The sequence below is a fragment of the Lepisosteus platostomus genome, chromosome 7 (genome assembly GCF_059453375.1).
Source record: "Lepisosteus platostomus isolate fLepPlt1 chromosome 7, fLepPlt1.hap1, whole genome shotgun sequence".
Classification (NCBI taxonomy): Eukaryota; Metazoa; Chordata; class Actinopteri; order Semionotiformes; family Lepisosteidae; genus Lepisosteus; species Lepisosteus platostomus.
The window spans coordinates 3,812,823-3,836,661 of NC_142617.1; the positions used below are offsets into that span (position 1 = coordinate 3,812,823).

The 23,839-nt window shown below is 39.9% G+C and overlaps 1 protein-coding gene and 1 long non-coding RNA gene across 4 annotated transcripts in view; one reads left to right on the forward strand and one right to left on the reverse strand.

Moving 5' to 3' along the window:
* Positions 1-2,756, reverse strand: part of arhgap31 (Rho GTPase activating protein 31) — a 37,451-nt gene extending 34,695 nt beyond the window's left edge. For both annotated transcript variants that reach the window (XM_088638523.1, XM_088638522.1), the window contains exon 1: positions 1,805-2,756. In XM_088638523.1, the coding sequence (XP_088494649.1) occupies positions 1,805-1,904 (100 nt within the window). In that variant the 5' untranslated portion in view covers positions 1,905-2,756. The remainder of the gene's footprint in view (positions 1-1,804) is intronic.
* LOC148657898 (uncharacterized) lies at positions 2,076-19,153 on the forward strand. Of its 2 annotated transcripts, XR_015939990.1 has the most exons (6): positions 2,076-2,212; positions 5,048-5,129; positions 6,836-6,943; positions 14,262-14,486; positions 17,609-17,680; positions 18,639-19,153. It is a non-coding gene; the product is annotated as an uncharacterized LOC148657898 (long non-coding RNA). The 2 variants fall into 2 exon arrangements; XR_015939991.1 differs by lacking the exon at positions 17,609-17,680.
* The last annotated feature ends 4,686 nt before the right edge of the window (positions 19,154-23,839 follow it).

Genomic DNA, 23,839 nt, shown 5'->3' on the forward strand with positions numbered 1-23,839 from the left:
TTTCATTTCTTTTCCCTACGGCCGTTACAAACTTTAATTACTGTACTGCTACCTGTAAAATCTACATACTTCACCGCATCCTCCAGATCTTTATCTAGGCCATCTTGGACCAAAATCATCTGAACAAGTTCATGATTTACAATACAAATGCCTGCTAAGGCGGACTGTTTAGTTCCAGTAACCTAGAGAGACATTAGCAGGAGCTGTTTTATTATTTTCCCATGACCACGCACATGATAACTTAAAACGCAAAGCTCTCTTTTTCACAAGAGGCCTGAAGCTAATCTGGAATATCCATTCTTCCTATAATCACGCCGCCGATTCAGAAAAAAAAGAAACTGGGGAAAATGTGGAAACCTTCTGCCAGTCAGTCTTCTCTAGGGGGGCATCAGGTGTCTTGTTTGCAGATGCACGGCCTGTGTGACTCCCCGATTTGACAGGGAGCCCTGGGGAACGGGCAACGTCAAGCTTCAGGAGAGGAGCTGACAGCCGCGTGCGTCACTCAGGCTGCCCTTTGCTGGACTTCATTCCGCCAACAAAGCTGCACTGTCAGCCTCCAGCCGCCTCTGACATGTGACTGGAGAGAAGCGAGCTGGAAGACTGTAAACAGAACTCCAGCGAGTCTGTTTGCTTGAAGGAGATCTGAAAGAGACCCCGTATCAAATGCAATAACCGAGGGAACTCTCCTCCCTCGAGCAGCCCTTTCGGCCGCTGAAGAACTCCATTGTTCTCGGCGAGCGGCGGACACTGGCAGAAATTGTATTGTAAGAAGGCGTATTATCCTAACTTCCTCGTGCTGTGGATGAAGTCAGGCCCAGTTCCTCTTTACAAATGAGCATGAAGTGGAAAAAAAGACTTGGCAGTCCAGTATATTCAAACTGCTAAATTACAGTGATTCAGTATCCTCGACTGCCTTTCAATATTTCACACACAGTCATATTTTTATCGCCTGTTTGGATGTGTTCTACAGTATGTACTGTACTGTATATTAACAGGGAGTGCTGGCTCTTGACGTTGCTCTTTTGATTTCTGTCCCAACAACCCATGCCCTGTGATTTATTTCAGTACTCATTATCTATCACAGCTCACTTAATACATTTGATATTGTCAAATTCATTTCAAATAACACAGTGGTGCATTCATTTGAAGTCCCCAGATCTGATTAACAGAGATGTGTGATAAATGCATTTCTATTTAGAGATGTCAGTTTTTTACCTCTAAGCCTGGCAATGGAATGATTTGCTTCTAAATTACACCAGCCACCAAGAGCCTATTTCAAAACAGCAGTGATGTTCAGTGATAGCACTCTACAGGCAATTAAACACATTAGATACACTATCTAGGAACCTTAAAGCAAATGTTCCATACTGCAAAACTGCATGACAGTAGAACCACCCAGTGCAGATCAGTATATCAGGAAAGATCACCCTAGGGAAGCAAGGACGTGAAGAATTATCAGCCAACAGTAAAATAGTATTTAAACAGCTCAACACCCACCTTAGTTTGACTGTACAATTGTTAGATTCCAATTATGTTCCTATTTATCAAAAAAGACACTTGATAATAAAGCTTTCTTGTTTTTTCAGTCTTTGTTGGGACTCTTTTTAATTTAAATAGAAATGACGACTACTTTGAAAGATAATGAGAAAGCTGTAACTCTGATAAGACCCACTCCGAATTCCACAAAGGGAAATGTGAAAGTTGACAAAAAAAAAGAGTTCATGCCTGTAGAACCGATAACTTAAAGTGGCACAACAAAATCGCAAAGCACACAAGAAAGAAGGAAGTTTTAAAAAGTATTTACCATCTTGTCCTGAGCTCTGTAGGTATTCTGTCAGATCACATCCAAAAGCACTCACACTCCCTTTCCTTTTGGATTTCTGCTTTGCCGCCTTGTTCTTCATTAGGGAACCCTGAAATCTCCAGATAGTAACACTTCAGTTCAAAATGACTTGAGCCCCAAATCCACAACCATTGGTCTCCACAATGTCCTCGGGGGGCTGGCACAGAGGAAGATCGCTGAACAAACTACACTCCGCACTAAGATCAGAAAACCCACTTCATTTCCAGAGGGAGAACGAGATTTTACATCCTGACAGAAACATGCTGCAGCCAGGAGGAGTGAGAGGAGTTTAAAGAAGCCTGGGTGAAGTATCCTGACATGGTTGTTGTCAGTGCCTCCTTATTTTCTTCTCTCCTCTGGTCTTTGCAGGTGTGTAAACCAGCGGTAGTTGACAGACCGTCCCGTCACTCTCTGGAGCTCTCTGCTGTGCGGTTGTGAACTTCGCGATCCCAGAAAGATTTATGTCCGTCTCTTTGCTAAAGCAGCAGCAGAACGTGTTTGTTTCCTGTTCTTTTTTCACTCGCTCTGCCTTTCCTTTTTCTCTGCCCCCCGTCCTCCTCTCTTCGGCATCTCCCTGGTCTCCAGGCTTGTGCCTCAGGAAATGTGGGAAGTGAGGCTAGGAGATGGGATTTTTTTTTGTCCTTCTTGTTGTTGTTTCCACGGCGAGCCAGTCCTGTCGGAGGGCAGCTGGCTGTGGTGGCACGAGCTGGCTGGTGGTGAGGTCTGAGATGTCAGGACTGTGAAGGGGAGGAAAAACAGGAGAGGGGGTGGCTGGTTGCTGTTACTCTCTCTGGTATGGAGATAACTGGCCCTGCTTTTTCTTAGCAGTGGCCCTGACAGGAAATCTGCTCTCAGCCTACCCCAGTGCTCCCGAAGTACACAATTTCCTCCGCTACAAAGAGCCTTGTTTCAGAGAGGACTGGGCCGATTGGAGAAAACCAGGGAGGAGACTTGTGAAGGGTGGGGGAGTTAGGAGGGGGGAAAAATTAAAACGTATGGTTCTTGTTAACTTTTTTTCTCGCTGACTTTTTTTTTTTCTGTTCAGCAAGGCAGGCTGACCAGAGATTCAAGGTTACTTAGACTCTCCCTAAAGAGCTAAAACTTTTCCTGGCATTTTTTTTTTTTACATCCAGGGATTAGGCAGGCGACAAAGAAATCTTTCCTGTTGTATTTACACAAACTATTCTGTGAGCTGATTTGTGTGAGACAATAAGGCTTTGTTGAAGTTGATGCATGAAAAGGAACTCACACGCATGTACACATATTGCCACCTCTTACACCTACAGTACAGTAGGTGTTCTACAGTGTCATGTACACAGCCAAACTGATTCAGTTAGACTGGATCACATGAGTGTCCCACTGCTGACATTAATCGTGTTTTAATCATTTTTTTGCTTATATCAGGGTGTCTGAAGAGAACTTCCTTGGTTTATTTTTCAGTTCTGGGAGACCCTTTTTCCTGATGGACCAGTCCGTCCCTACATTGTTTCCAACTTTACTGCATCGCCTTCATTCGTTCATCAGCACACAGTGAAATGCCAGGCTGATTTACACCCATTTGCTGCCTCGCAGACATTAGAGACATTCGAGGGTCACTCAGGGAAAGCACTCATTTTGATGTTACTCTTACGTTTAGGAATACGTTCGAGAGCAGGAAGAACTTTGTTCTTCACATGGGTGCTGGTATGGTGAAGACATGTGCCGCAGTGCCCAGCTGCTGTTCTTCCAGACCAAAGTCCTGTTTGCCAGGCAGTCTGACTGCTCTGTCATGGCTTCTCTCTGATTAGCCACCCCCAAGATGCACTGGAGAAAATCTTTCAAGTTGCGAGATTTGAACAAAGGAAAAAAGAAGCCTTCCCACTCTGACCTCTGTGATAGGAAAATAATTTAAAACAGCCTCGTTTCTGTTCTCCCAGAGAAGTTCAAGAGGAGGTCCTGGTTTCTTAGAAGTGCACAATGCTTTGCTCCTCTAGTTCCAACAGGAATTTAACATCTATATATCAGAAAGATCAGAATATGCCCAGCCGTTGCTTTCTGAAGCATTATATTGTGTTGAGCAATTTATGGGCCTTATCTAGAAACCTGAAGGAAATTTACTTTGAACAGTGGAATTTGATTTGTGTAGCTTGGTTTCCATCATCGGAATTGCAAACTAGTTTGCTTGTCTTCATGTAAGACTGTCATTTCATGAGGATCAGCATTGTAAATATGCTACATGTGCTACACGATAAAGACAATCGGTGCTGCATTCCTGTACACTTCCTTGATTCTCTCACTGTTACTGCTGAAGGGCACTGTGATATCCCAGGTGCTGGCTGGGAAAGGCAGCAATTTCTGACAAGTCTTTCTTTTGTTTCTTAAAGGCCATCAGATTAGTACTGAAGCAGTATGCATGTTCAATGGTTCAGTCACTTTCTTGAAAAAAAGCGCTATATGCCACACATTTTTGTGTTCTTGATGCTTTCATTAAAATCCCATACAGCTGCATTCCACTGAAGTAACTGTCATGTGTAAAGATAAGACTGCATGAACATGCCAAGATAATTCCAGTAATCCCCAGTTTTTCCTCAGTCGAATAGTCAGATTAGCTTGTTGGTAGAAAACAAACAACATAAAAAACAGATTTTTTGACTATTAAAACATGGTGTATCAGTAAATGTTACGACCTGGGAATTAAATATTTTTTTCTTAATCTAGAATATTGTAAAGAGGAAATACAGGAACACTTTTGCTGTTGTTTTGGGGGTATCAGAAGCTTACAAATCAGAACGGATTTCATGAAACAGGGTTTTGAATAAACCTTCTTGCTCAGATCATTTTTTTTCTCTCTGAACTGTATACTCATGTGCCAAGTAAACCATTTTTTTTTGTACATTCCTCCCATCAGAGGGGTGATGCACAAACAGGCTGATAAACTTCAGCTTTACAGGTCAGAGCTGTGTCCAGTCTTATCTCAGAGCCTATTTACAAGGAGCTACAGCTCCAAACGCAGCCTAGAGCAGCTATTTTTGGAAGAACCCCTCCCCAGCCCAGCTCATTGTTTTTATGGCTTCCTCTCCGATATTGTTTTCATAATTAACTTTCTGGAAACAGACTAGCTGCCAGGCGCCTACCCCAGCACACAAAGAGTACTCGCTGTAATATCTGGGCCCTAAAAATAGAAAACTGCTCTTTTTTTCATTTCTTTCATTTTTTTTCTCTAAGGATAAGGACGCTTTAAGAACAGTGACCGAGTTAGAGGCGACAAAGACCCTTCCAGAAGCAGACCACCTTTCCTCTGAAAATGGTTAAGTCCCACTACTGCTGCGTATCGCTAGCTGGTTTGAAAGAAACACATCGTTAGCTGGTTTGAAAGAAACACAGTTACACACGAGGAAACGTTTTAAAAATACCACCTAAATGGCTGAAAGAATACGGAGAAGTTGTTAAAATTGCACGCAAGGCCCTTTAGCAAAAACTAATTTGTAAACAAATGTTTGAGCTGGTGGGAGCTTAGTGCATGTGTTCTCTTAGTGCCAAAATCGGGAATGTAATAATCATAAAACTGTGAATCTATACAGCACTTTTCCATCCAAAGGATCCCAAAGCGCTTTATATAGAGGAGGGACCCAATTTATCCACCGCTGAAGTGCAGTCCCTCCTGGGTGACACAGAGCACCCAACATGAACCAGCAGCCCCACATGGGCAACACAGAGCACCCAGCATGAACCAGCAGCCCCACCTGGGTGACGCACAGCAGACAACATGAATCAGCAGCCCCAATGGGAGACACACAGGACCCATGGGAGACATACAACAGCCCCACTGCCCAGAGATAAGAACCTGCTTTGCCCATTGAACTAAGAGCTACAAATTACAATACAAGTTTGAATTACAAAAGCCCAAAGTCAAACGTGCCCAGGAAAACTAGTAGTCAGGATCTTGTTTCAAAGTCTCATAAGAAGGATGGAAATTATTCCAGCCCATTGATAATACTTCTTTTTCTCATTTTGATTGAAACAATTAAAACAAATCTTATTTTGGTTCTATGAGCATGGCTTGGCTGTCTAATTTGCATAGGATTGTACAAAAGGGGATATTGCTGTGGACAGCGATTTGAAGTCAATGCAAAAATGCAAATTAATTAATGAACATAGCCAAAAAACTGATAATGATCTTTTGAACAATATTGAGACTTAATCCTATCCTGTTTGACAAATAATATTACTACAGATGTGAAACCATTTCACTAAAATCTGCAAATCTATATTAATTTCAGCCCTGTTTATTTTGCTTACCAGATGGATGAGATTGGTTGCTTCAGCTAAGGTATTCTGAGATGTAAAAACATGACTAAATAAGGGCATCATTAACATCATACTGGTGGTTTATAATTCTGGGGTATTTACAATAACGAGCCCTCAACAGGTTATGAGCCCGTAAAGCTAAATTAACTCACTTTCTGATGAGGATATCAGTAAAACTGGCACGATAAAGCTGTGTGCTTTTAGTTTTACAGACACTCCTCACTGTTCTTCTTTGCAAGATGGTTGTTTTACACAGACCACTGAGACGCACAGTGGCAGACACCAAAGACTTACTCAGCTTCTCCCCTACATATTCCACATCCTAATCACGTTTATGAATCACTCTTGATAGACCTTGACTGCCTTATTTGAGGCATTCACATGAAGAAGAGCCGTATGCAATATCTGCATTCCAGGTTTTTTTTGACACATCCTGTCTTTTTAAGTTTGTGTCTTCCCTCAAAGCCGCTTTCAGATCTCCACAAATTCAGATTTGTCTCACTGAAGTTTAACGTTTAAAAAAGGCGGAACCAGATCAGACAATTAGAACTATTTAACTAATAGAATTAAAACACCAAATGCTGGAACTTGCAGACATGACTTCAGCTGCAGAATGACTTTACTGTGTCTGCGGTGATAGGGGCCAGAGAGTTACTTCTGATCCACACTTGCTGTTAATCCTGCTCTCTGTTATTCACTTTACAGGCCCTGGCAAAGAGGCATGGTGTAGAGGACTCAATAAACTTCCTGCAGCCTTCCTATCACACTTATTCTTTTACATCTGTTTTACATGAAATTGATAAGTGAGTGCAGGTAAGCCTCGTTATAGTCTTTAACGCAATCACCAAACTTATGCGCTCATTCGGTTCTAATGTTTCAATATGAGTGCGAAAAACATCTTGTCTTAGCATTTAATTAAATCTCTGTATTATAGACGATAAAAAAAAATACATTTGAGCATCCTGTAATGTAAAAAGTACTTTCAAAAGCCATTTAGTTCATGATTTTCACATAATTGAAAAGCAATATAGTTACTGAGTCAGAAACATCAAGGGAGAGAGGATTGTTCTCATGCTCTGTGTTAACAATATTGCATTTGTGAGACAGCCACAATCTTGTGACTGTCAGTAACTGAAAGAACATGCTGTTCTGCATTGCTCTTTAACTGTTCCCCATCATGCCACTTATCCCAGCTCCATCTCAATCTCAATTTACTGCTGTTCTTACTGGACAAAAACAATATTGCGCTGAATCCCAAAGAAACCTCTTAGCAATGCTGGGGAAAATGTTTTTTTTTTAGAACTCAGTGTTATGCACAGCAAAAGTTTTCTGTGTTGATTAGATGTGGAGTTGAGAGCTACACTGCTTGATTAGAACCCTGGATGATAATATTATGATAACACTAGGGAGGAAAGGTGTCCGTGTCAGTGACACATGCTGCTAAAATTCACAACCATTACAAAATGTTACATTTATCCAGGAATCTTAATGCCAGTTTAAGCTCTAGTCTGGTGTAAGAAAAAGGTGACATGCTTACTAATAGTACAGTGCAAGTGACTCCAAGATAAGTAAAGTGGCTCAAGGAATCTGAACACAATACAAAGTTAAATGACATGAGAAGTACAAGGAACAGGTCTATTGCAAAGACCCTGAAAACCATCCACACACCTTCTACTAAAAACACAACCACAGCTAGCGCTGTGCACACCCTTGATAAAACAAACAGTCCCTTAATTAACTCCATGTGGGAATTTGCAATTCTCACCTACATCGGTTATCCAATTAACTAATCTCCCAGTGTGTCTACTGACAGTAATAGAGGCCTTTAGTGGCCCCAAGTGTCAGGTCTGCTGTAATTGAAAACTTAATTTCCCGGCCTGCCACTTACAGTTAATGCTGATAATCTCACAATAGATCGATCTATATAAAAATACAATTAACAGTGATGCTAAAATACAGTGGATACAATGCAAAAGGGGTCATATGAGAAATAATTGAATATTGCTTTTTGCTAGTGTACAATGGGTACACGCTGCATATTAAGGCACAAACAGGACTCCATAAATGGTACTTCAGGTTTGGAAAAACATGCTCCCTTTTTAACTATCGGCATGGAAACCAGCACAAAAGGGCAGGAGCCCGGACTGTAGCTGTAAGCTGGCAAATGAAAATGAATGTGTTCACACGTGGAGCTGCGAGTGGACAATCTTGGATTTCTGGTCTGTAGCCATGGCAGAAACAGACATCTGATCCTCATGCAGAGCTTCTGAAACTTTCTGTCCTGGAAAGGAGAAACAAAACAAGGCAAGAAACCTCAAGCAACCTCAGTGTCTGTCACACAAGCAGAGATGCCTGAAAACCTCCCAAAGTAAATTGAATTCCTTGGGCACTTTCAAAATGCCCATTTTAAGACCATTAAAAGTATAATATTGGACACTTTTCTACATAGGTGACAGATAATTAAAGGCAATCTGGTGTGTACTTGAGAAGATAGCTCAGCCATGCCCTGATTAATTAGAGGACAGCCCACAGGCCCGATTTGCCACATTATCATGTTGTATTTCAGTTCGGATAAACTAATGAGTAGTTCTCCACTAGCTTGACACCTTGGCTGCCTGTTTCACTTGAACATCTCTGGACTGGTTTTCTAGCCAAGAAAAAGAGTTTCAGCTCGTGGCAATTTAGAAAGAGAAAATCAGTAATTGATTCAATGAAGTCATTAAGAGCTGAGGGTGAGGGGAAAATCGCAGGGCAGTGTCCAGCGAGGAAAATTTAAATTAAGCATTATATGAAAATCAGACTTTTACAATGTTGATACATTTCCTATTGCAGAGCAGATAATTGGTAATAAATCTTCTGCAAGCTCAAATAAACCAGAATCTATTCACAATTCTAACTTAACTGCATTTTGCACACAACAGGAAATCCATACTTACTAAATGTTAGTGGTATGACATCACAGATGTACAATCAAATCTTTACTCACTACCCGCACATGTATGAAACATCTGAAATGCCGTTGTGGTATTTAAATAACATCCTGCTCAAGCTTTTTATTTACTGGTGTTTCAAAACATAAGAGCTTTGCTAACTGGGTCCCCATGTGATACAGACTATATTTATCTGTGATTTTGCAGTCCAAATCCTGGCTTATCAAACTTTTTTTTATTTTCTTGTGTTTTGGATTAATTTCTCATTTCAGAATGGTTGTTTGTGTTTATTATCGAAGTGCCCAAGCGTGCAAAGAAAAGCATTGTGCTGCAGTCGGAATTTCCCACTGAGAGGTGTATTGTAGTTTTAGCGCCCAGTAGACTCAAAGTCCTGCATTGTGTAATTCGCTGCCCTTAATGTGAGTCAAAAATAAACTGGCCCAGAACTTTCTGTGACAGCAAAAAGGGAAAAGGTGTCTCACTGACAGTGAGACAGCATGTTTCTAACTGAGGAAACCTGATGATGTCTGCTGGCATTTGGAAAGAAAGTCTAGTTGATAAAACCATTTTGGTGATGTAAGTGTTTAGTGACTGGTCCTGCGTGCACATGGCACCCTAGAGGACGGACTGGAGGAACCTAACAGTCCCATCAGTAACTGGCTGCTCTGTCCAAGGCAAGTGAAACAGAAGCATTCCGATAGTGAAGGTATTTAAAGATCCAGTGGGGATGACTGTGTTCTGAAACTCGTGTTAATATACTTTCTGTGCAAATCGTGACAATTAATATTTGCATGGATGTTACTCTTTACTGCAGCAAACACTCATTTTTTATTCATTAGAAACATTTCGAAGGTTAAAAAAGCATGCGATTAGTGGGATGGAAGTCACAAAAAGGCTAGGTAAGGTGGGAAAGATACCTTCACCTATCAAATCGAAGACAAACTTGAGGAAAGATGATGACACTGCTTTCATTCAGTACCATGCTTCCCCAACTATTCCCCAAGACCTTCTCTTTTCATTAGTGTTTGTTCAAGCTGACAAGAAATGGATTGGCCTTTTTGTCAAGATAATGCCTTCCACGTTTGATTAAAGCCCAATAAAATGAGCCCCAGTGGACCTCATTCAGACATTACACCGCAATGTGTGAAACTAATCAATATTCCTCTTGAGCCCAAAATGCTGTAATCAGCTGAACGTCAAAGAGAGGGTCCTTTTTCAACCAGACCAACTCGGCTGTAAATATTCACCCGCCAACAAAGAGAAAGAGTGAACACTGGGATACTGGAAAAAGCCAACTGAACAATGCCTGATCCCTGCCCCCTCCTTCCTGGACAGTCTCCGTTTATTTTAAAAGGCTACGTGGTGGCAGAGTCAGATGTAGCCAAGCCTTGACATTCTCTACACACGCTGGCCTTCCTCTGAGCCACCCAGTTGTTATGCTTCTAAAGGAAGAGGTTTGTTTTCTTCCGAGAAATTAGTTACTGAATGCACAGCGGAGCGTAATATATTTTTGTTGCTGAATGCGTATTTTTTTGCTGAATGCGTAATCATGAGAGATCAGTGCATTTCTAAGCAAGCATCATTAATGTTGTTGTTTCATCTGGGTTCTCTGACTGGCTTGGAGATGTTGTACTGTACCTCATTTTACTTTGAGGATAATTACATGCTTGTCTTCAAGGTGCCACAGCTGTGCTCCTTCTCCTCACTTTATACACACACACACACACACACACACACACACACACACACACACACCACCCTGTGCAGCTAGTTATAAATGCAGATGCCGGCTACAAGGAAAACCGTATCTGTTGAACAGCTGTCGTGTCTTCATGGGGGTGCTGCTCAAGTCGTACATTAGGCGAAAGCACTGACTTTGCATAAATCTCCAGTATTTAAAAATAAGTAACTGCAACACATTGCCGACATCTTTCTATATAAATTATGACCTGCAGCTTTGTTTGATTTACTGTCTGAAATAGTGGGATGCATCCAAAATAACTGAGATCCAACTACACAAAATCTTTTCCAAAAACCTACTCAAGTAGGATTAACATTGACAAGACTCTTGGTAGATTAATTGCCAAGGTAATATTAAACAGAATGGCCAAAATCACAAGTTTCCTCATATACTGTAATTACACATTAAATGTGAAGTCATGATTTTTAGATGCAAAACCAGTTGCTATTAAAACAGAGTTAAGTTTTATTTTTCAATTTCCTAGATTAAATCTAATTCTCATCGATTGAGATGCTCTCTTAATTGGTGCACTTGAAGCACCAATTTTGTCACAAAATGACTTAGAAAGTTTTTTGTTCATGCATTATCTGTTTTGAAACATATGAATGTAAGATCTAACTTACAACAATTTTTGAAAGCACACACTGAATAAGTCATATCAGGAAAGGAACATTTCAACCATCTGAAATTTTAATTTGAAGTTGGTTTACATTCTATATTGGCAACTGCTGCAAATACGTATTTAAGTAAAAGTTTGTCTTGAAATTTTGAGCCCAAAGTGATCAAAAATGCTAAAGAAGAAGCAGTCAACAGACTGTGAAGAATTTAAACAGAGTTTGCAATGGTTACAAAGTGTACATAAGCCCAGAGTCAAGAGAAAATTCTACCTATCAAAAGTCACATTATATATACTTGAAGGATATATTATGTTGACTTGTTTTCATACTGCAGGAAGAAATTCTGTGTTGAAAGAGAAAGTGTTTGAGAATCAGACTGCTAATACATTATGAGGTTTTTGGCTTGAGATTTAGATTTCTGTGGCTTGGACTTCTTGAGTCTTGATTTTTCTACAGATGTTCAGAAATTGATGTTCATTCAAGCTCACTTCCATTGAGAAACAGAATTTAAATTAATACATATGCAGAAATGAAAGACTGTTTATGTTGTAGGTTGAGAAACTGGTGCTATTTTCAGTACTTGAAAGATAAATGTCTTGGCCTATATAGTAATTCATTCCAGCTATGCCTAAGTGATCTCCCTGAAGAACTCATGTGAAATTTGGATTCATGTCTTATAATTGTTCTAACACTTTATAGTATTTATTTTAAGACATCATTTATATATATATATTTGAACTGTTGTGTTCAGAACCACAAGCTTACTATATTTTTGAATTTTTACAAATGCCAAGATACACATTAAATACATTTTATCGTCTACCCTGCTTATTGGATCAGATCCTGCACTAGTACTGATCGAATGAGGTTACTACGTGGACAACACAAATAACCCCTATCTCTCTGAGAGGAAGACGTGAGAGTTTAAGATTGCAGAATCAGCACTGATTCTCTCAGGTAGTATCAGTGGCTCACCACAGCTTTCACCCATTATCTGCATGATAATGTCCTATTAATTACCTGTGTCTGTGGCAAAAGTATCCGTTATCTATATTTGTGTGCAGAGGCAATGGTCACGCTTTGCTATAAGAGACGTGACCACAATCTGCTCAGCAAATGTATCCAATGAACAGACAGCAGCATTTTCTCACATTAAATGTAACATTTTACAATTTGCTTATGATACAGTGAAATATGCTTTATAGGAAGCAATAGCACACCACTGCAAGTGATATTATACATTGTTTGATGTATACAAAACCTTAACTCAACAATGAAAACAAAGGAAAGAATTTGGTGACTTAATGTATTCATGTATACCAACAGCAAGACTTTATATTCCACTACTGTACATGCAACATTTCAGTTTCTGGTCATTTTATAGCTGTTGTAATATCAGTGTATTTGCATGCCCTAATAGTGGTAGCAAAGATCACATCTGTAGATGTGTGAATGAGTGCAAGGTTGTTATATTTTATGAAAAATCATTCCCAGAAGAATTAGGAATATGTCTTTTTTTCTCTTCCGATTATTAAGGTAAATTGCTGCCGCTGTCTAAAAAGAAGAATGAGTCATGCTACATTATTCAGACATTAGCATTTGAGAGGAAGCTTGTACTATGTATAGTATGGTTGGCTTTGCACTTTGTTAGCCTTTGGCTTTGAGATTCAACCCAAGCTCTGCTCCTACCTTCATTTACATCACATACACATCTATACAGTATACAGTCTGTAGCTGTAAATGTGTATCTGTGTATGTACATGTACCTTCAAATATACTGTATGCACATTATATGTATATGAGCACCTTAGACATGCATATCCAGGTACAAGTGTGCTTCACTGGAGGATCTGTGCCAGTGTGCTTCACTGGGAGATCTGCGCCAGTGTGCTTCACTGGGGGATCTGCGCCAGTGTGCTTCACTGGGGGATCTGCGCCAGTGTGCTTCACTGGGGGATCTGCGCCAGTGTGCTTCACTGGAGGATCTGTGCCAGTGTGCTTCACTGGGAGATCTGGGGGAAGTTATAGCACTCTGTAGCACAATAAGAAATCTCAGCTCCATTCCTTCAGCAGTGATTGGTGTCTCAGATCCTGACAATGTCTCCTGATATTCACCAAATTCATTTCACTTTTGTTAAATTGTTTGCCTTACCTTGAATCTTCTCCCATTTATACTGTATGTCAGTATCACAAGAAGCTCTTCTAAAACGTCTGCGGTATTATTGCATATTTCTAACACTAATTTGTCTTTTCCAATAAATTAATAAAAAATGCTCCAGCACACTCCAGTGGCTTCGCATATATGAATGTATCAGAAGGTGGTAAATTGAATGTGTAAATTATTCATTGGATCACATAAAAATTCAGTGAAGCATTGTTGGTTTTGTTGCTGAATTTGTCAGCATTGCAGGTTGCTATGGATTATGTTGGAGCATGAGATACAGATGTGGGTCTGTTATTATTTCATGGCATCATGTTACCTTGGATCACAGGTATGGCCATCTAAAACTGGAACTGTTCCAGCCGGCCAGTAATTTTCCATTCTCTGCTGTTTATTCTACTGGTTGGGCTCCCAGTGTGGGATGCAGTGAGAACAGTGAGTTATACAGTTCAAGAAGGAAACGGTGAGTTTACATTTTTGGTCCTGGGGAACTGCAGGGTTCTGCAGGGTTCTGTTGTGTTCCAACTCTGTTCATGACACTCCAGTTACTGACTTAACTAGTGATGATTAATATTCTCTTTAGCCATTGACTGAAGATGCCTTTTAAAAATGACAGACTGTGAATAAACAGGGACCTTAATAAATTGTTAGAATGAAATTGTAAAGCCTTCTTCTGTCACAGGTTGACCTGCTGCAGGAGTTCCCACTCAGAAGGGCCACAGAGCTTACAGAGGAGGTGAGAGCAGACCTCCTGTCTGTTTGAAACCTCCTGCTGCACGTGCAGAGAGGGCTGGAGACTAAGGCTTCCCTGTGGTGGCTGATGACTCCCCTCTGGTGGCCGTTGACTTTCATGGTCCGAATCCACTGCGGAGTACCTCTGTTGTTTCGCAAACAGAAGAGAGACCAAGTAAGCTATTTATATATCCCATGATTCATAGCAACCTCTGCACTTAAGAGCAACAGATCCCTGAAGGATTGCATTTAAATGGCTGTTCTTTTTAGTTTTTTTTGTCCCATTTGTTCCCTAAATCTGACAAGCTTAATTACATTTAATGTTTTCCAAAAACAGAACAAAACAATACACTTCCACCTCATGTCCACCAGACCACCCAGAATACAATAAGGTATAGAATCCAATCAATGGTACTCAATTTCCAAGCTTCTGCTGAAGAACCCCTCAAATAAAGTCAGATAGTTCATAGAGAAAAGGGCTGTCCAGTCTGCAAAGCCAGCGTGTCTGCAGGTTTTCTTGGTCTTTTTTAAAGAAGCAGCAGCACCTCAAAATCTTGGAAAGCTGTTAAATTGGTCCAAACAAGCTAATAATAAGTCGAACTGGGATGAAAATCTATTGACATATTGACGCATATGTTCAGGACTGGACATACCCCAGACTTTCATATCAGACAATCAGGATCGTGCCTGTCAGCACCCAAGCCTGGGTCATGGGTCCAAATAACAGAGAGACTGTCATGAGTTTTAATTACATGCGTACATGAACTGGGACTGTTCACTTCCTCTTGAAGGAATTCTGACCAGCTGGATCCAGAGGTATAAAGGCTAAAATTCCCAATTCAATTAAAGACAGAACTTTGGTCATTCAGATATAACACTATTAATGCTAGAAGCTGTTAAAACTGTTTAAACTGCCTCGTGTATGTCTTTGAAACAGCACACTGAAGCTTAGTTTTTCGTGTCTATAAGTGTGACTAAAGACTTCTAAAAAATAATATTCTAATTGTGTCGAGGATGGAATTTTTTAAAGACTTCTTCTCTCTTATCAAGCAATTTACTTCCTCCTTTGTTTGCTGGTCACGAATGGATTCAATTAATTAGACTTTCAGTTAAGCTTGTTGAAAACGTGAGCCAGTAGAGTATTCAAGGCACAATTAAGATCAATCAGTCTTAAGTGCAGGATTTGTAAATTCTCAGCTGTTAAGCCTGATGGTATTTTTACTTTTACGTTCTTCTTGTTCAGAAAGGATTGGCATGCTCCTGTAGTCACTTAATCAATATATTCTGGACACTGATGTTAATTCCAACTATGTAAAATGTAAAATGTGATTGCAAAAGTCCCATTTTTTTTCACTAAATGACATGGAATGCGTCACCTTACTATAAACTGTTTTAACCTATTCTATCCATACAGCTACACATAACACGCCCTTTTAGAATCAGGTAAATTAATTTGAGTTAATATGGGTTAAGCAAGTAAGCTGTGTCAGATTTTGTAAGCATTTCAACATAATAGGGTAATGTTTTCATGCTGGAAATGTATTCTACTGCCTACATGCATTAAAAGGAGACACAGCAGAGTGCAGAAGAGGAAAATAGGCTTATAGTACTTTGGCATACAGCATGGAGCACACGAGAATTTTTTGCACAATAGAGATGATCAAATAAATGATCCAGATCTCAATTTCCAAACCTGTTGGACAGGAAGGTACACAGCTTGTGTGGTTTTCTCTGTGGAAATGTCCACGTGAACGGGGGGCGTTTGAATGGAATTTCACAGCACATTTTGCTTTTTAAGATACTCTGTCATTTAGCGAGTCTGGGTCAGACCAGAGACCTGGGACCGTTTGGATTTTATGCGGCTATATTGATTGTTCTGTTAAGATAAGGTCCCACAATCCCCGAGAATTAACATAGATAAGGGCAAGCTGATAGTTAAGGCTCTGAAATGTGCGTGTGGGTGTCAGATGTAGTTTTTATTGACTTTGCCAAACAAAATTTTCTACAATGAAATCGATGTTGCTGTTTTCTTTTTTAAAAATTATGTATGTTTTTTACAGACTTTATAAACTCAATGATTTAGCCATACCCAAATGAAACAAAAATATATAGAATATGCAGAATTCATATGCAGAATACATAGCAGGTATGATCTATATTAAAGCAAAATTGTATGAGTCATTTTTTCTGTGAAACAAGAGCCATTTAGTATTTATTCCCATACATGCATATTTATAATCTATATCACAAATGCATATTATTAAATAAATGTTGCTCTAACCTATCAGAAAAATCATACAGATACAAAAGTATTCTATTAAAAGACTTAAGGCTTTCTTCCAAAATTACTTACGAAAAATGGGTTTTGCAAATGTGATTTAATTTTCTCATATTTTTATGACTCCGATTGATATGTGCATCTGTAATTGAAAACACAGTTCGGGTATTCTTGTACTGTAGTTCATTCTGATGTGGCGCCTTGCATATCTTAGAAAAAACAAACTTCCTCGGCTGAAAAATGTGAAAAATGTGAAGTATATTTCTCCAAAATAATTAGTTAAAGGGGACAATGACATTTGACCAGATCCCACTTAGATCGCTGCACACTCCCAGACTATATTCAATAATGTTGATTCTCTTGCATAACTATCTCATAACTATGTTACCCAGCCATGTTTCAGATTGAAATTTGATCAAGTGGAATCTGGCGTTGTTGATATTAACAACCTGTATGCCGTTCTCCCATTTATTTCTAAAAGTGTTATATTTTATGCAAGACGAGAGTTATAATGTACACATTTTAATTGTACTTGGTTTGTGATTGACCTAGTTTGCAGGCTTCATATGATTTTGTATTGTCCAGGTGGCTACTGCCCAAGATCCTAGGCTGGTGCTGGCCACTCAGGTGGGTCAGGTCCTGGTGACCGATGCTGGTGAACTAACAGGGGGTACTCTTCCCTCTCGTCCAGGCCCTTCAAACCCAGTGCCCCTTTTTAGATAAGACTTAAAACTGAGGTCCTGGACATTGATGGTGGTGTGCCAGTTTTATCATGAAAAGGCCTGTTAATAACACCAGGAGGAAATTAAACTTATGACATAAGTCAATCAGAAGATTGCTTCTGACTACCCTTCAATCACTATATTTTTGAGTTTGTATACTTAACTATAGTGGGTGTCTATAAAGTAACAGTTTTGCTAGGATATTTGCTTTTGCCTAAACGTCGTCTGACTAATGTGTTTCATTTGCTGCAGGTCAAGAGTCCATAGAATTTCATGCTCATTCTACTTTCTTTACAGTATTTAGTTTGCACTGCTGTGAAATGCAACACCAACCTAATAAATGGAAATCTACCAGCTTTTCCCTCTAGGGTGAGTCATCTGATAGGGCCTAGACTGCAGCGTTTCAATGTGAATTAATGCACATGAGATTTGGTGCTCATTTCATTCTTTCTATGTGGGGGAGGCTTAACAGTCTAGGGCATTTTCTGGCCTGGATGTTTTTTTTTTTCTTTCTGAACACACTTCTCTGGTGGATATAGTTAGCAGCCTTGATCTGTATTGGAATATCTGTCTTTTTTCATCATGTAGCTGTCTCATTTTAACAGCTCATACCATTGCTTTGAATATTGCCCATGTTTTTCCCTGTGGCCATCACTACAGCTTTTCTGATCCACAGAGAACAGTGCCACCTATTGGTCTCTCAATAACGTCTTGAACATATTACACTTTCTTTAGGTTTTAAAGCTTCTCTTTTAAAAAAACTATAATTATCCCATAGATATTAGGCATGGGACTCTGATTTACCCATCCGCCAATAGGACCATCATCTGTTAATTGACACTAATTAGCTACTTATCTGCAAAATGTAAACCACTAATGTCTGCAAGATTTGTCCTGCAGACAACTGAAATTACTGTTCCCATCTGTGCTCACTCATAATATTGAGAGAAATATGACATCATCTCTTCATATTAATTAAAAAAGTTAATTCGTTTTAAGAATGAAAAGTTTTTTCTACAGTTTAAAGTTAGGACTTTCCCTTCATCGGGGAAGTATTTTTGACACTTTACCTATCTGTATACAGATTCCATGTAGAGATTTTTTGAGTTCTGTAATATTTCCCACCCAAAATGTACTACTTACACATTGACCTGTATAGGTAAGGAAGGGCTTCACCTCTAGATCAGTCTTACTTTTAAATCCAGAGAAAAACAGGAAGGCTTAACTATGAGAATTTAAGAGTCTGGATTCCATTTTATAAACATATCTTTAATCAAGACTGTACAATATGTGCTGTTTGGAATCATCTGTTTGTTTATTTAATTAGAACCAAGAGCTGAAGCAGAAGCACCACTACAAGAATCTCAGTGTGGCAGACAAGGGGGCTGAAGACGTATCACCCAGCATGACCACAGGACTCCCTGGGGAAACAGTGATTTCTAGATGCCCTCCACAATTGGCTTCTCCCACACTCTGTTCACGCTACCGACGGAGACAGCTCGCACATGTTAATCAAACAGCTCCCGCATCGACAAGAGCAAACTGGAGTATCAAAAGCCTTGCCTTTATCTGTGCACAGTTCATTTTAATAATCAGAGACATTAAATCAGGTCTGATCAGATTAAAGTCATACTAGATGTGTCTATTACAGTCATAGCTGTAACAGCTGATGTAATATTTATCCTGCAGTCTCCCGTAAGGAACATGTTGCTCTCTTTCTCAACACCTTCTCTTTAAATCAGACTTTAAACGGGAACTCCAATACTATTATTATTTTTTGTGGTGAGAAAGAATCTGCATTGATGAGTGCATCTCAAACCGCAATAAAGAAATCACACACAGTACCTTGTAAAAACCTCCAATTTGCACCACAAAATAGCTGAACTTTCCAGGTCTACACAGAGCCATATTCTGCAGTTCAAAGCCAAATTCAATTCAAATTCACTTCTGGCAACGTGATGCAGCCCTATGACATTGTAAACAAGCAGGCTTGTGAATACACCTCTTTTAATCCAATAGAAACATAGACCGTTTCACAGATAAATACTACTCGTTAACTCTGCACACAGGCATGCAGATCATGCTTAATTCGAAATTTGAAAAAAAAAATATAGACAATTTTATTGTAATTAATTAAAGTCAATTAATTTATTTTGTTATCGAGATTTAATAACTGTTCTGAGAAACTGGGACTACACGTCTCCATTAAACCCTTTTAATTTCACCAAAGAGAGCCAGACCCTGTTTCGGCCAGAGGGTGGAGATGTTTCCTTCGTGTGTGGTGTCTCCGGGGCAGGTCACAAATGCGGCAGTTTGGCCCAGCTGGTCTGGCAGCCGTAGGGTCAGTGACAGGTCAGCGACAGTATAGGGCTTGCTGGGAGCTCCAGACTTCAGGAGATGTACATGAGAACCTGGAGACAAGGCCAGCCGTCTCCAACAGTGCCCATCAGGAACAAATCAATTTTCATAGTTTATTCAAGAGCCTTTCCTTATTAAACACCCCTATCCCCCAGATTACAGAAATGAATTATGAAAATAAGCATTCACAGAACTGTAGAACATCAGGATTTGAGCGATTATGGTATTGCTGTGCTCAGTTTTCCCCTGTCTAATGACCTCTCTTGTCCTTAATAATCATCTGGAAACATCACAATAAACATCTGGCTGAAGCATCCTTCCCAAGCAGCCATGTTGGCAGTGAATATCCTGCCATTGGTCCTGGAGAGCCCCAGGCCAGTTAGTCATCAAAGCCACCTTTCATGGCAACACCTGTAGGCTACTGAGGAATCAAGGAAGCACTCTGTTCAGATAAGAGAACTCTGGTCCTCGAAAAATGTCTTAAACTTAAACTTAAATTTAAACAGATCACCCATATTATTGATCACAGTGGAACTATGAACTTCTTTAGAAATTGGTGATTGTATGGTGGTCTACAAAACCTGAGGGAAGAGGCTCCCTGGCACCAGGGTTGGAAACCCCTGCTGCAAAGAAATAGGCAAGGATGGGTCATCAGCCCTGAGAAAGACAGCTATCAAAAAGCTCAGGGTGTTTATACAACACCAGATTGAATATAAAGTCCTTTTTAAGCATGACTCAAACAAGGGATTCTCTAATGCCCCTGCCCAATAGAGAATCAAATGGAGAGACTAGACCTTTTGAGAAAAACAACAGCAGTATCAAGGGTACTGCAAACCATGTCCTCCCTATCACTGAAAACCACTGGATGTTCCCTCGGGGACAAAACCTCTCACATACAGGTGACGAATATTATAATAAGATCACCTTCCATCCGGCTCCAGTTTTCATGCACAATAGAAGATTAGATCTCGAGAAGCTAAAAGCAGCATTGCTTCATGTAACACACAGATTGAATTTTGGAACTCTCTCATTATTTTCGATTGAGCTTTCTCAGCAGAACATGCCAGGCGGTGTCCTCTTTTCTGAACTCCCTCATGGAGCAGGGTGGAGGTCTGCAGGGACACCTGGGAGGCTGGGGGTTTGGCTCTGAGGAGGGGCACCTCTGCTGTACCCTTGAGCAAGGTGCTACGCCTGCAGTGGTGGAAATGGACGCCAGGGTAAGTCACGCCGAGATAAAAGCATCAGCCCAATAAATCGGAAAATGAAATTTCTTTATGTGGCCACCCCGCTCCTCCAGCTGATTATGATAATGAGAAGAAAGCGTAGCCACCGAATGACGGCCATTCTAGCGCCAGATCCGCTCCCTGTTATCACTCTTCAATAAAATAAATCAGGCAACAAACACCTTGAAGAGTCCTACAAAACAATACGTATACGGGCACGAAGATCCATGTACCGTCTGCAGCTGTAGTTCATCTTATTTAATGGCGTAACGGAGCGCAAGACAGAGAGGTGTGAAATACCGAAAGAAAAAAATCGTCAAAAAAGATCGTTAATAAAGCTTTCGAATGCATGCATGCATGCCATGCAAACAAGAACAACACGTTGTTTTTCGTTGTATGGGGAATAACAAAAAAATCCTTATTTCTTCAGCGTGACTCATTAAATGGGGTGCAGAGTAAGTTAGGGGTTTCTCGCTCCTATGCCGAGATCCCTGCCTCGCAGCTAGAAACTCGAGCGTGAGTTATCACACTCCGATGACACCAACAGCCAGTCGTCTAGCTCCACTGACACACACCCCTCCCCTCTCCTGTCTTCTGTCTAGTTGCACAAAACGCCATTAGCATTTTAAAAAGCTTTGCAAATTAAAGGGGGAAAGAAACAAATCATTTCCAGTCATTATGTTCAAATTGTGAGGTGGTGATTTAAAAATGCCGTTGTAAAAGCTTGAATTTTCTTCACCTCTCAAGAATTTTCTCCTGGGTGCTTCCTAAGGCTTTGGAGCCTGATTGATTCATGCATTATAATTAGTTTCTTTTTGAGAGAACTGCAAGCCGGATTACTTATCCACTTTTGTTTAAAAATCACCTTTTTTTGTCGAGTTACTAAATTAGCATTTTTTTAATTTGAGAAAACAATGAAAGGTTCGAAATGCATAAATCTTTAGGCTGGAGTGAAGATCGTGAATGGAAAGTGACATCCAGAATTCTGTCAATACAGCTTGTCAGCCCTTTAATTGTCAAAGAGAACAGACTGGAGACTTCAATCGAAATAAAAAGGTCTTCAGAGACCGATCACAGTGGAATCAAAATAAAACAGAGTGAAGCTGAATAAGTTACAGACTGATCAATTGATGAAGATATTGTAAGAAAGCAAAAGCACTCAGCTGCAGTTATTGAACAATATCTGCTACCTCAGTCGCTCATTTTCAGTGTACATAACAGCTTAAGAGTGCTTATCTCACAATTATTTCTCTTAGAAGCCCAAACCATTAAAATGCCTTCTACAATCATCCTGAGACAGAGCAAAACACCATAGTTATTTATCAAGATGTTATCCAGATTGCAAGAGGTCCCTCAGCTGCTTCTTAATTTCTTGCCTTTTCATCATTTGTTCTGTAAAGACCAGCCATCCTTACGACACAGACCTGCACACAGTTGTGCTTTATGACTGGCTGCAGCCAGCTTAAACTTCACTTCACTTTGTGTGTGAACTGGGTCCCTCCCCATATGTAAAACCCTTTGGGATTCTTACAGAAGAAAAAGCACCATTAGATATGAACTACTGATGTTGTTAATTTTTCTTGTTCTCGACTATACTGTGTTCCATTACCTTTAAAAATGAGTCACTGAGATTGTCTGTCAAAAGTAAATGTGATTGAAAACAGTTTAATAACTTCTCAGGCCTATAATTCTGGGAAGCAAGTGTCACTCAGAAGCTTGTAGAGTAACAAGTGTCTTGGGATGTTGTTTTCTGGAGTATGAACAGCAGAGTATAAGGCTCTTCATCTTACCTGGACTTAAAGTTTACAGGATTAAAATCAAACACCTCTCTAGTAATACAAATTGAGATACCTATTTAAGTAGCACAGCTGGATTCATGCCTCATGAGTCAAACAGTGAAAAATTTAATTCTCATTTTACTCCAATATAGATCATGCAGTGTTATAAGAACAAAACTGCCAACTAAAATAGATTGAAAAAGGAGTCTGCCTAAATTAAACTGCTGCATTGTGAAATAGAGTGACTGATATGAGAGCAATAATACTGTATTATGATCTTATTAATCTATTAGGAAAGTGAAAAAAACAATAAGTGAATGTGTTTTCTTCTACTGCATCATTGAATTAACTGCTTGAAGAAGACTGTATTCTTTCTTTAAGCGTGTGAATGTCACCTTTATTTCAGTTCCGTTAACACAGACCTAATGTATGTCCTTTACCTACAGACACCCACAGAACGTTTGCAAGCCCTGTACATTAGCGCCGGCTTTAATGATTATTAAAATCGCCTGAAAATGCATGTTTATAGATCTTGATCTTTTTCTAGAGGAAGAAATTGACGTGCACACCAGCAGATCCCCGCAGAGGAACCGTACAGAGTGAGCCTTTTTTAGCCTGTGATCGTTTTAAATGTGATTTTTCTGCCTCGAATCTGTGTGCGTTTTTGTTATGTAAAACTGTCTGAACTCTCAAGGTGCGCTCGCAGTTGTTATTTGGAAAAGGCTCTCTGTGTGTGGGCAGTTAAGACTCACAGCCTGTATGGTAATGGAAGGAGAGGTGTTGCAGTGCGTTTTATAACAGTCAGAGGTAAACTCATCCAATTTTACTGCATGTTCTTCTGAGTGAGTCAGACTGTTCTTACACCATTTTTAGCAAAGGTATTCTTACATGAATGCCCTGTGGAGTGCAGTGACAGAAATCATGGTCTAGCATCTATGCCCTTTTGGATGCTAAAACAATAGTTTACAACACACAGGCGTTTTTTGTGAACAAGAAATCTTGTTCATTTTTGGTCCAACTCAAATGTTCTTACGGAAAGGAGAGGACAATAAACTCATTCTTCAGTGCAGATTTTAGACCAGGCCCAATGTATTACATAAGGAGTCACCTTTTATACATATTGTTTTAATTAGCACATCAGATTTGCTCGTGTTTGCAACCACAAAGCC